The following is a 13,580-nucleotide window of genomic DNA, read 5'->3' as shown; positions in this document are numbered from 1 at the left end:
AAAAGTATGGACCTAGACCCAGCAGCTTTGGCGTAACCCGGGAGCTGGTTAGAAATGAGAAAATTGGGCCGCGATCCAGACCTGCTGAATCAGACTCCTCATGGTAACACGATCTCCTGGTGATTTGTCTGCACATTTGTGTTTGAGGGGCAATAGCCTTGAGCCCTGGTCCTCAAACCTCACAGCCCATTGGAATCACCTGGGGAGATTTAAAAATTCCTGCTGCCAGGCCTCATCCCAGCCATTAAGTCAGAATCTCTGGGAATGGACCTGGGTAACAGAAATTGTCAAACCTTCCCAGGTGATTCCAATGCACAGCCCAGTTGGGGAACCAGGGCCGTAGGAAGAGTTACTGCTTCTGGTTGGAAGTGAGATTAGTTGACCTCCAGGGCTGCTTTGGACTGGAAAATTCTACCAGGCTAAGAATGTTCGAGTCCTGGGTTTCTTGGGTCTAAGAATCTGAGACTCTGTGAGTTCTGGGTTCTTTGATTCTAATATTTTTGGGAAATGCTGCCGGTGATTGGTAAGTGGAGGGAGCATGAGAAGTTGGCGGCCTCCTGGGCTGTCCCTCAGTGCTCCTGGGTGGGCCAGCCACATGACCTGATGACACATTAGACGTTGAACTCCAGGGACAGAGTGATGCTTCTGGCTTTGGGTAGCACTGCTGAAAATGCAGGTAGGCACCAGGCTGGTCGTGTTAGGCTGGTGGGAGGACTCCCACCTATTGTCTCCCCCAACTCTGTGCTCCTAATTGCAGTCCCCAGGGTCACGCCTCGGCCTGAGACCCTCTGGCCCCAGCACCATGGCTACACCATGCCAGAACATGGAGCTGAATCGCCTAGTTCAGGACCAGCTACCTGGCCAGGTGGCCTCTGCCTCTGCCCTCCAAAACCTGGTAGAGCATCTCCCTAATGTGCCCAGCTACCGTGTCCCAATCACCCGCATCCCTGTCCTCACCTCCCGGAGAACCACCTTGTCCAACTCCAGCTTCGCCAAGGAGACCAAGCGCTCCATCCGCCAACTAGGTAGCACGATCTTGCCCACCCAGCATTCTCGTATCTGTGGCGTGTGCTTCTGCATGGCTGGGGCTGTCTTCCTGCCTGGGTGCTGTGGTCATGGTGTGGACCACTAGTTGCTTATGGAAAACCATCTCCTCTTCCTCTGCCGATCAATACCTTCATCCTGCTTTGTGGTAGTGACTTGAGGGGTTTTAGCTCCTTCTCTTCATGCCTAAAATTCCACCACAATTAGCAATTCATTTATTTTTTTTCTCTCTCTTTCTCTTCCTCTTTCTCTCTTTCTTTCTTTTTTTTTTTTTGTTTTTTGAGACAGAGTCTCTCTCTGTCACCCAGGCTGGAATGCAGTGACATGATCTCAGTTCACTGCAACCTCTGCCTCCCAGCAATTCTTGTGCCTCAGCCTCCCGAGCAGCTGGGATTACAGCCATACACCATCACGCCTGGCTACTTTTTGTATTTTAGTAGAGATGGGGTTTTGCCATGTTGGCCAGGCTGGTCTCAAACTCCTGATATCAAATGATCTGCCCACCTCGGCCTCCCAAAGTGCTGGGATTACAGGCATAAGCCACTGTGCCTGGCCAGCAATTCATTTCTTTGGGTTAAACATATATTCCTTTCTTTAGGCACATCATTTTTATATAGGTAATCATTCACACCTTAGTTTAAACAAGTCACTTGCTCAGATCTCTAGGCCAAGAGGCTTGGACAGGGAGTCTGGGATCGGAGTGGAGGGGAGTGAAAGGAGGGAAATGGAATAGAAGAGTCGTGTCGGCGCCGATTGCAGATAGAATCCACTGACCTTGACAGTTTGCTGCTCAGCAAATTCCATTTCAGGAAAGCAGCTCCAGGTGCAGATAGGCCTCCTCAGAGGCTAGTGTGGAGGGAGGGCTGTCTGGATCCACTGATTGTGATAAGGTCCCTGTAGTGGCCTTTGGGCTGCTACTGCTCACTGCCTGAAGACAAAGAGCTCACGAACATACTGGCACCCTGGACTAACCCCTGTCACTTTCTGACTTAACCCAAGCCAGACGTGCCTGCTTTCCCTTTTGATTGGCTTGTTTGTTTATTTGTGGTTGACACGGTGCAGAGCTGCCTCTGAGATCAGTCCAGCCAGGCAGGACAGAACATTTCACGGGAAGACATCCACTGTTGTCCTTCTCTCCTCTCCCTGGCTTGAGGTGGGCACAGAGAGGAGATGAGGTGGCATGCAGGTCATCCAACAGTAAGGGGTGCCACCCCGGCCTTCACCTTCTGGTAGGCAAGCCTTGCATCTACTACTCCAAATCAGCCCACCCCTATCATTGAGGATGCTGAATTGCTTAAAAAAAAAAAAAAAAAAAAGAAGAAGAAAAAGGAAACAAAACAAAAAGACCGCAAAGCATCCCCCAGCTCCCACCGCCACAGGCTACTCCCTGATAACTGCTAAATGTGTACCAATTCTATTTTTTTTTTTTTTTGGGATGGAGTCTTGCTCTGTTGCTCGGGCTGGAGTCTGGTGGCACCATCTCGGCTCACTGCAATCTCCGCCTCCCGAGTAGCTGGGACCACAGGCGTGCGCCACCTTTCCAGGCTAATTTTTGTATTTTTAGTAGAGACAGGGTTTTGCCATGTTGGTCAGGCTGGTCTTGAACTCCTGACCTCAGGTGATTTGCCCACCTCAGCCTCCCAAAGTGCTGGGATTGCAGGCATGAGCCACTGTGCCCGGCCCCAACTCTAATTTTATTTGCTTCCTATTTTTCTTCCAGTGGATTCTCTTTTTTATTTAATTAAGTATATTTAAATAGGAAAAGTTTTTATTACTATTCAAATGGAAAACCAGCATTGCTTGCCATAAACAGAGGCATAAATAAAAATAACCTCAAATACACTGAAAACACAATGGTGTTGCTGTTTTCTAATGAGACGGATGGGCCTGCTGAAGGCTCGAAGCTGGGCCTGCTCTCTTAGCCCCAAGTGGGATTAGGCTGTGTGAGAGAGGCTCTAAGGCCACAGTGGCACTGACCTGAGACTTCCTCTCTGGGTATTCACTAAAAGAGAGGGTAACTTTTTTTTTTTTTTTTTTTGAGATGGAGTCTTGCTCTGTTGCCCAGGCTGGAGTGCAGTGGTGCGATCTTGGCTTACTGCAACCTCCGCTTCTTTTTTTTTTTGAGACAGAATCTCACTTTGCCACCCAGGCTGGAGTGCAGTGGTGCGACCTCGGCTCACTGCAAGCTCTGCCTCCCGGGTTCATGCCATTCTCCTGCCTCAGCCTCCTGAGTAGCTGGGATTATAGGCACATGCCACCAGGCCTGGGGAATTTTTGTATTTTTAGTAGAGTTGGAGTTTCTCCATGTTGGCCAGGCTGGCCTCAAACTCCTGACTTCAGGTCATCCTCCTTCCTCAGCCTCCCAAAGTGCTGGAATTACAGGCGTGAGCTGCCGCGCCCGACTGGGAGTAACATTCTTATTCTAGGTTATCTTTTGCCTTGTCCGTACCATCTGAGATCATCTCGTGTCCTCCCCAGTCTCTGGGAGCCCCACACTTGGGAAAATGTTCCCAGGGACACATTGACACAGAGGGCTGATCTAGCTGTGCTAGAGTACATGATGATTCTAGATGCTACAGACAAGGTAGTGAGAAGCTGTAGTAAGAACATTACTTCCATTTTATTTTATTTTTTATTATTTTGTGAGACAGGGTCTCGCTCTTTCGCCGAGGCTGGAGTGTAGTAGGCACGATCTTAACTCATTGCAGGCTCGACCTCCCAGGTTCAAGCTATCCTCCAACCTCAGCCTCCCAAGTAGCTGGAACACTATGACCAGCCGATTTTTGTATTTTTTTGTAGAGGTGGGGGTTTGCTATGTTGCTCAGGCTGCTCTTGAACTTAAGGGATCCTTCCACCTCAGCCTTTCAAAGTGCTGGGATTACAGGCATGAGCAACTGTGCCTGGCCCCCTTTACATTTTTAACAACTTCTCCATTCCTGCTTACCCTCTTCTCCAGAGGATTTAGGGTTCACTCCATTAAACTATAGAGTAAGTGTAAGCAATTTAACAGAGTGCCGGCTTTTCTCCTAAAGGCCATTTGAAAAAAAGCACATATCAGCTGGGTGCGGTGGCTCATGCCCATAATCCCAGCACTTTGGGAGGCCGAGTCCGGCAGATCACCTGAGATCAGGAGTTCAAGACCAGCCTGGCCAACATGGTGAAACCCCATCTCCACTAAAAATACAAAAATTAGCCAGGCGTGGTGGCAGGGGCCTGTAATCCCAGCTACTCAGGAGTCTGAGGCAGGAGAATGGCTTGAACCTGGGAGGCAGAGGTTGCAGTGAGCCGATATCACACCACTGTACTCCAGCCTGGGTGAAAAAGCGAGACTCCATCTCAAAAAAAAAAAAAAAAGAAAGAAAGAAAAAGCACATATATAATTATTTCAAAATCTCCCCGCTTCCCGCTTTTGAGGGGTATATCCCTGCCTGCCTTGCTGGTGCCCACACCTGTGCCCAGCTGCTATTGGGTAGACCCCCCTAGGTGTGGGGGAGAAGGAGGAATACTATCCCAGACTCTCAGTATCCTCTGAGCTTGGACTTGGGGCAGACCTGTCCCTACAGTCCCTGAGGTGGGTGATGGAGCCCAAGGTAGGGCCACATCCAGGCTCCCTGGAGAGGACCTGATTCTCAGAATGTGGGACACAGTACAGGGCCTCTCAGAGGTCCAGAGTCAGGCTAGCTGATGAATTTGGGGGCCCCTGGCATGTACAAGAACAAGGACATATCCAAGCAGTTACCCAAATAGGGAGTAGCACACACTACGCAGTCTGTTACCCTTGATTGGAGGGACCCTGCAAATGTCTCCATTTGATGCTCTTCAAGAATGTGAGGACAGCCGGGCCCAGTGGCCCACGCCTGTAATCCCAGCACTTTGGGAGGCCAAGGTAGGCGGATCACCTGAGCTCAGGAGTTCGAGACCAGCCTGGGCAACATGGTGAGACCTCATCTTTACAAAAACACAAAAATTAGCCGAGCATGGTGGTGTGCGTCTGTGGTCCCAGCTACTCGGGAGGCTGCTGGGAGGATCACTTGAGCCTGGGAGGCAGAGGTTGCAGTGAGCTGCAATCGTGCCACTGCACTCCAACCTGGGTGACAGAGTGAGACCTGCCCCCCCGTCTCAAAAACAAACAAATAAATAAAATAATTTTTAAAAAGAATGTGAGGACTTGGCTGGGTGCAGTGGCTCACACGTGTAATCCCAGCAACTTTGGGAGGCCGAGGCGGGTGGATCACGAGGTCAGGAGATCGAGACCATCCTGACTAACATGGTGAAACCCGGTCTCTACTAAAAATGCAAAAAACTAGCCGGGCATGGTGGCGGGTGCCTGTATTTGCAGCTAATTGGGAGGCTGAGGCAGGAGAATGGCATGAACCCCGGGAGGCGGAGCTTGCAGTGAGCCGAGACTGTGCCACTGCACTCCAGCCTGGGTGACAGAGCAAGACTCCGTCTCAAAAAAACAAAATAAAACAAAAAAAAACTAGCTGGGCGTGGTGGCGGGAGCCTGTAGTCCCAGCTACTCGGGAGGCTGAGGCAGGAGAATGGCATGAACCCAGGAGGAGGAGCTTGCAGTGAACTGAGATTGCACCACTGCACTCCAGCCTGGGAGACAGAGCGAGACTCCGACTCAAAAAAAAAAAGAATCTTTTAAGAATGTGAGTACTTGTGCCTTCTGGCTCCTCCCCACAGGCCTGGGAAGGCATGGTCACCCTAACTTGGGATGGGGAAGCTGAAGCTCAGAGAGGGGAAGCAGCTGACTCAGGCTGTGCTAGGCCGGGCGCCAGGACTCTGGCTCCCCTATGTCCTCTCTGGGGACTGCCACTGCCTCAGCTCTTGGAGCTTGCTCAAGTGCAGGGAAACCAAACTGGGCTTTGAGAGCTAGAAGAGCTGGGCTCCAGGCTGTGTAGGGGAGCTCCCGTGGCTTCTGTGGCTTTGTGGCTTCTTTCGTGGCTCCTGGGCTGGTGGCTGTGACCCTCAGAGGACCCCAGGCACCACGTTCTTGCACCCCTTGCATGGAGCTTTTCTGTGCGCCCCATTGGGAAGTGAAGCTATCAGAGTCCCCTCCAAACATGCTTTCTGTGGTTTTCTTCAAGAACACAGCCAGACTCCTGGGACCCGGCTTTTGTCTCTCTCTGACTTTCTCCTCTCCTTCCTCTCCCCCAGTGCCTGCCACGAAACAGCACCCAGAAGTGCAGGTGGAAGATACCGATGCTGATAGCTGCCCCCTCATGGCGGAAGAGAATCCACCCTCACCCGTGTTGCCGCCACCGTCTTCTGCCAAATCAGACACCCTCATAGTCCCAAGCTCAGCCTCGGGGACACACAGGTTACCTTTTATGCTTCTCTTGGGCTTTTCTCGGCACTGTGCCACCTGTTTATTTGGCAGATGAAGAGACTGAGGCCAGAGGGAGAAGCAGCTGGACTAAAATCACACAGCGAGTTGGTGTCAGAAGTGGGACTGTGATGCCCCTTCCTGGTTTTCCTAACTCCTGGCTTAGGTCTCTTATAAAAGCTCTCATGGGAGGCCCTGTCCCAAATGCCCTCAGCTATAAGTTAGAAGGAGTAATATAATAAATAATATAGTAATAGCGGGGCACGGTGGCTACTGCCTGTAATGCCAGCACTTTGCGAGGTTGAGATGGGTGGATCGTTTGAGGCCAGGAGTTTAAGACCAGCCTGGCCAACATAGCGAAACCCCGTCTTTCCTAAAAATACAATAAAATTAGCTAGGAATAGTGGCGCACTCCTATAATCCCAGCTACTCGGGAGGCTGAGGCATGAGAATTGCTTAAGCCTGGGATGTTGCAGTGAACTGAGATCGTGCCATTGCACTGCAGCCTGGGCAACAGAGCAAGACTCTGTCTCAAAAAATAAAAAAAACTTTTTAAATTTAAAATAAATAAATAATATAGTAATATATAATAAATATTACAGAATTAATTTCTACCTCCTCATTTTATTTTATTTCATTTTTGATAGGATGCTATTTATTAAAACTTGCATATGATTATAACTCACCAAGTCTTTTTTTAAAAAAACTCTTAAATTTTAAGTGTACAGTACAGTATTGTTACCTATATGCACATTATTTTACAGCACATCTCTAGAATTTTTCATCTTGCATGACTGAAACTCTATATTCATAGAACAGCAACTCCCCATTCTTCCCTTCACCCCACCCCAGCCCCTGGCGGCCACCATTCTGCTTTTTCATTCTACTTTCTGTTTCTATGAGCTTGACTACTTTAGGTATCTCATATATGTGGAATCATGCAGTATTTATCTTTTTGGGACTAGCTTATTTCTCTTGGCACGATGTCCTTAAGATTCATCCACATTGTAGCATGTGACAGGATTTTCTTCCTTTTTTAAGGCTGAGTAATATCCCATTGTATGGATATGCCACATTTTCTTTTCTTTCTTCTTTTCTTTTTAGGAAAAGAAAATTCCCCTCCTTCCCCTCCTCCTCCCCCTCTCTCTCCCCTCCCCTCTCTTCCCCTCTCCTTCCCTCCCCTCTCCTGCTTTCTTCCTTTCAGACAAGATCTCTCTCTGTCACCCAGGTTGGAGTGCAGTGGTGTGATATTGGTCCACTGCAGCCTCAACCTCCTGGGCTCAAGCATTTCCCCTTCTGAGCTTCTCAAGTAGCTGGGACTACAGGCATGTGCCACCACCCGGCTAATTTTTTATTTTTTTGTAGAGATGGGGTCTTAGTTTGTTGCCAAAGGCTGGTCTCAAACTCCTGAGCTCCAGCAATCCACCTGCCTTAGCCTCCCAAAGTGCCGGAATTACAGGTGTGAGCTGCCAACCCAGCCCACATTTTCTTTATTTATCTGTTGATGGACATTTATATTGTTTCCATCTCTTGGCCATTGTGAATAGTGTTACAATGAACATGGGAGTGCAAATATCTCTTTGAGATCCTGATTTTGATTATTTTGGATAAACACCCAGAAGAGGGACTACTGGATCATATGGCAGTCCTATTTATAATATTTTCAGGAACCACCATGCTGTTTTCCACAGTGACTGTACCATTTTTCCTATTTCTCTACATACTTGTCAATGCTTGTTATTTTCTATTTTTTTTTTTTTGATCATGGATATCTTAACAGATGTGAGATGGTATCTCATTGTGGTTTTGATTTGCATTTCTTTGATTATATGGTTTGGCTCTGTGTCCCCACCCAAATCTCCTCTCGAATTGTAATCCCCATGTGTCAAGGGAGGGACCTGGTGGGAGGTGAATGGATCATGGGGCTGGTTTTCCCCATGCTGTTCTCATGACAGTGAGTTCTCACGAGATCCAATGGTTTAAAACTGTGGCACTTCTGGCATTTAAAAATGTGTGGCCCCTCCCCATTTGCTCTTTCTCTCTCTCCTGCTCTGTCATGGGAAGATGTACCTGTTTCCCCTCTGCCTTCTGCCATGATTGTTTGTTTCCTGAGGCCTCCCAGTTGTATTTCCTGTTAAGCCTATGGTACTGTGAGTCAATTAAACTTCTTTTCTTTATAAATTAAAAAGAAAAACTCTCTCTCTCTCTTTCTCTCCCTCTCTCTTTCTCTCCCTCTCTCTCTCTCTCCCTCTCTCTCTCTCTCCCTCTCTCCCTCTCTCTCTCTCTCTCACTGCTGTGTGAGATGTGCCTTGCTTCCCCTTTGGCTTCCTCCGTGATTGTAAGTTTCCTGAGGCTTCCCCAGCCACGCAGAACTGTGAGTCACTTAAACCTCTCTCCTTTGTAAATTACCCAGTCTCAGATAGTCCTTTATAGCAGTGTGAAAATGGACTAATACACCCAATGATTAGTGATGTTGAGTAGCTTTTCATATTCTTGCCAGCCATTTGTATGTCTTCTTTGGAGAAATGTCTATTTGAGTTCTTTGCCTATTTTTTAGTTAGGTAATGTGTTTGTTTGTTTTCATATTGAGGTGTAGGGGTTTCTTTTATTTATCAAATATATAATTTTCAAAGATTTTCTCCCATTCTGCAGGCTTTTTTTTCACTCTGTTGTTTCCTTCTATGCAGAAGCTTTTTAGATGGAGATAATCCCACTTGTCTATGTTTTGCTTTTGTTACCTGTGCTTTCAGTGTCATCCGCCCATTGTATTATTAGACAATATAATGTGGGCTGGGCACAGTGGCTCATGCCTGTAATCCCAGCACTTTGGAAGGCAGAGGCAGATGGATCACCTGAGGTCAGGGGTTTGAGACCAGCCTGGCCAACATGGCAAAACCCTGTCTCTACTAAAAAATACAAAAATTAGCTGGGCATGGTGGCACATGCCTGTCTTCCCAGCTACTAAGGAGGCTGAGGCAGGAGAATCGTTTGAACCTGGGAGGCAGCGGTTGCCGTGAGCCAAGATCATGCCATTGCACTCCAGCCTGGGTGACAGAGTGAGACTCCGTCTCAAGAAAAAAAAAAAAGATAATAGATAATATAATGGAAACACCACAGAACACTAGAAAAATAATCATCTACAATCCCACCATCCAAGATGGTGTTTTTACTGCTCTGCATTCTCCTCTATGCCTTGGTTAGGCGCATGGTCTTGAATGGTTTTAATTGGAGGAGGGATCCAATTTATGGTGCTGTCTCATTCCATGAACCCTTTTCCATATTGCTGGGCTATCTCCTTAATGCTCACTTACGATGGCTGTTGAGTATTCCTCCAGCTCCACGTGCCGGAATGAACTTAACAAATCTCCTCTTGTTGGGCCCTATCCATAATGGCACCATGATCACGTGTTTGGTCTTCTGCTCTCTGCCCTTAGGCTCCTTTCTCAAGAGTGACACTCCTAGTCAAGGTGGTGCACATTTTTACACCTCTTCAGATAAATTTGTTGCTGAGTGGTTAGAGCTACTTTTGGACAACTCAAGCCAGGTGCCTGGGAGAAGGCTCTGTGTACAGCTGGAGGCAAACTGCCAAGGGCAGGACAGTGCTTTTTAAGCTAAGGGAGGCTGTCTGTGCCTCTTCTGCACTGGCTGGATGGAGAGATGGTCCTTTCTTCTTAGTTAATTTTTGCTCTCATCCATGAGCTCCTGAGTAATTGCTCAGCTGAGGTCAGAAGGCTGTCAGAGTGGAGATGGCCAGGTGTAGCAAACTGAGGGCTGTGAGGTCTTAACATAGAGAAAAGAGACACAGTTTCACTGAGCCTTGGAGTACAGCTCACAACTTCATCAGTTCTTATGTTTAGTTCACTGAAGTATGTACAAAGCCCATTAAGGGATCCAGAAATGGCTCCACTTGTAGACATCTGCTCCATTTACCCCTGTTCCCTTTATATGGGCAGGGAAGCAACGCAGGCTGGGCTGGGTAGGGGGTGGCGTATTTAGGGGAGGGAGGGGACCAAGATCATGTGGGACTGGAATCTAAGCCTCTGGCCTTCTGCTTGTGAGCTGGGCCTGTGAGGCTCCTCTTGTCCCTGTCATTCATGTATTTGCAAGCATATACTGAACATCTGGATGTGCTGGGCTCTGCCCTGGGTGCTGGGGATACATGAGCGAGAAGCCTGACAGGGGCCTGCCCTTGTGGGGCTGACATTCTAGAGGGGCCAAGATAGACAATGAACAAGTAACCAAATAAACAAGCAAGTGCCAGGTTGACTGTGACTATGAGAAACGGGATGGGAAACCTCTGCCTGAGCCCAGCCCTGAGAGGGGAGAGTTCTGAGGCCTGCCTCTCTGTAGAGGCCGAGGGCAGTGGGGCTGACTGTGAGCAGGGACAGAATGAACATTGGGAGCCAAAAAGCCACAGAGGAGCTTGGGCAAGGCCCTCCTTCCAGCTTAAGGCCGTGGCTTGGAGTGAATCCCAGAGCACCACTTGTAAGACGTGGGTCTTAAGGCAGGTCATTTAACCTCCCTAGGCCTCCATTTTCCCCGTGTAACACGAGGAAAGAAACACCACCTGGTTACTAGAATTGTGAGAATTTAACGAGCTACTGCACCCTAAGGTACTGAGCACAGGGCCAGACACAGGCAGTGCTGGGGGACCAGGAGCTGCCAGCTTAGGCCCTCATTCTGGCTTCTCTGGGGCAGCTTGCACTTTTGTGGTTTTTGTTTCGTTTTGTTTTGTTTCTTTTTTTTGAGATGGAGTTTCACTCTTGTTGCCTGTTGCCCAGGCAGGAATGCAATGGTGTGGTCTCAGCTCACTGCAACCTCTGCCTCCCCGATTTAAGCGATTCTCCTACCTCAGCCTCCCAAGTAGCTGGGATTATAGGTGCCTGCCATCACACCCGGCTAATTTTTGTATTTTTAGTAGAGACGAGGTTTCACCATGTTGGGCTGGCTGGTCTTGAATTCCTAACCTCAAGTGATCTGCCCGCCTCAGCCTCCCAAAGTGTTGGGATTACAGGCGTGAGCAACAGCATCCGGCGGCAGTGTGCACTTTCTAGGCTCAGGAGAGTGCCCTGTGCTGGGCACAGGAGGATGGACTTTGGGTCCCAGCAATGGGATTTTTGGCCCCAATCTTATTGTGTGGGGCTGTTCTTGTTAATTACAGTGTGAAAAAAGTGAATCCATGAATTTTGCCACCCTAGGCGAGTTGGCAGAAGGCAACAGGATCATTTCAGAGCCTTCTGGAATCAAGGTGGATGTCACACATCCCTCCCTCTGGATCCCCCTAGAAACCCTAGTGGTACAATCTTGAGTCAAGGTGATGAGGCTGGGGAAGAGCGCTGGCCTAGCACCCTGGCAGACTCAGGTTTGGGTCCCAGTGGAGTGTTGCGTCTGCACGGTGATGGCCTCAGTGACCCCTGCCCCAGTGTCCTCCTGCCCAGCTCTCTGATTGGCCCTCAGGGGCTGGAGTAGGAACCTCTGCTGAGGTGAGCTTCTTCGGAAGATGTGCAGATGTCAGCAGGTTTGGGCAGCTTAGGGCTTGGCCCCAGGGTGTGTTCTCAGAGGCTTCTTCCTCTGACACTCCAGCTGGGGAAAGGGTGGAATTTGGGACTGGCTGGAGTTTTCAGCTTCTGCAGGGAATTGCAGATTAATCACTAAAGATCCTTGTCAGGCTTGGTCCCAAGGTGAAGCTCCCTGCCTGTGGATTCCATTTCTGATCAAACCTCACGGAAGTGAAGGCCCTGGTAAAAAGTAATCATGGCCGGGGGCGGTGGCTCATGCCTGTAATCCCAGCACTTTGGGAGGCCGAGGCAGGCGGATCACCTGAGGTCAGGAGTTCGAGACCAGCCTGGCCAATATGGTGAAACCCTGTCTCTACTAAAAATACAAAAATTAGCTGGGCATGGTGGCACCTGCCTGTAATCTCAGCTACTCAAGAGGCTAAGGCAGGAGAATTGCTTGAACCCGGGAGGCGGAGGTTGCAGCGAGCCGAGCTTACACCACTGCATTCCAGCCAGGGCGACAGAGCGAGACTCCATCTCAAAAAAAAAAAAAAAAAAAAAAAGTAATCATGAACTTCCCTTGAGAAACTAAGGTCCCAGGACCTATTTTCTGGAAGTCAGCTCCACCATTTTACTTTCACAGAGTCACAGCTAAAGACCGAAGCAAGGCTGCCCTGTGTTCACCAAGGCTGAGGAGAGCCCTGTTGAGTGTAGCAATTGCAGCCTGGTCTTCACAGCAGGGGCCCAGCCTCTAACCATTTGCTAGTCCTACCACTCCTGACTTGCATTTTATTTTCATGTCTCCACAGCCAAGCTTCTCCTGCTGATTCAGCTATGTGTATTACCATGTTATGCCCATTTTTGGTACACTCAGGTTCAATTCCTGTATTAGTCTATTCTTGCATTGTTGTAAAGAAATACCTGAGACTGGGTAATTTATAAAGAAAAGAGAGAGGCCGGGAGCGGTGGCTCATGCCTGTTATCCCAGCACTTTGGAAGGCTGAGGCAGGTGGATCACCTGAGGTTGGGAGATCGAGACTAGCCTGGCCAACATGGTGAAACCCCGTCTCTACTAAAAATACAAAAAAAAAAAAAAAAAAAAATTAGCTGGTGTGGTGGTGCACACCTGTAATCCCAGCTACTTGGGAGGCTGAGGCCTGAGAATTGCTTGAACCTGGGAGACGGAGGTTGCAGTGAGCCGAGATTGCACCACTGCACTCCAGCCTGGATGACAGAGCAAGACTCCATCTCAAATGAATAAATAAATAAAATAATAAAAAATAAAGAAAAGAGGTTTAATTGGCTCATTGTTCCACAGACTGTACAGGCAGCATGGCAGCATCTACTTCTGGGGAGGCCTCAGGGAGCTTGTACTCATGGTGGAAGGCAAAAGAAACAGGCTCTCACATGGCAGGAGCAGGACTGAGAGAGAGTGGGGAGGTGCCACACACTTTTAAACAATCAGATTTCGTGAGAATTCACTCACTGTACAGTACCAAGGGGGGATGGTGCTAAACCATTCATGAGAACTCCGCCTCCGTGATCTAATCACCTCCACCAAGCCCCACTGCCAACACAGGGGATTACGATTCAACATGAGATTTGGTGGGGTCACAGAGCCAAACCATGTCAAGTCCTAAACTCTCGTCTTCATGCTGCTGACTGATATGATGCTCATCCTGATGTGCTAACACATATGCTTTCAT

The 13,580-nt window shown here is 48.8% G+C and overlaps 1 protein-coding gene across 1 annotated transcript in view; it reads left to right on the top strand.

Annotated features, from left to right (window-relative positions):
• CNGB1 (cyclic nucleotide gated channel subunit beta 1) overlaps positions 1-13,580 on the top strand; it is a 95,410-nt gene that overhangs the window by 38,466 nt on the left and 43,364 nt on the right. The window contains exon 19 of the mRNA XM_054455090.2: positions 6,208-6,370. Coding sequence (XP_054311065.2) covers positions 6,208-6,370 — 163 coding nt within the window. The remainder of the gene's footprint in view (positions 1-6,207; positions 6,371-13,580) is intronic.

Source organism: Pongo pygmaeus, chromosome 18 (genome assembly GCF_028885625.2).
Source record: "Pongo pygmaeus isolate AG05252 chromosome 18, NHGRI_mPonPyg2-v2.0_pri, whole genome shotgun sequence".
NCBI classification, from domain to species: domain Eukaryota; kingdom Metazoa; phylum Chordata; class Mammalia; order Primates; family Hominidae; genus Pongo; species Pongo pygmaeus.
This window is presented reverse-complemented; position numbering and strand designations above follow the sequence as displayed.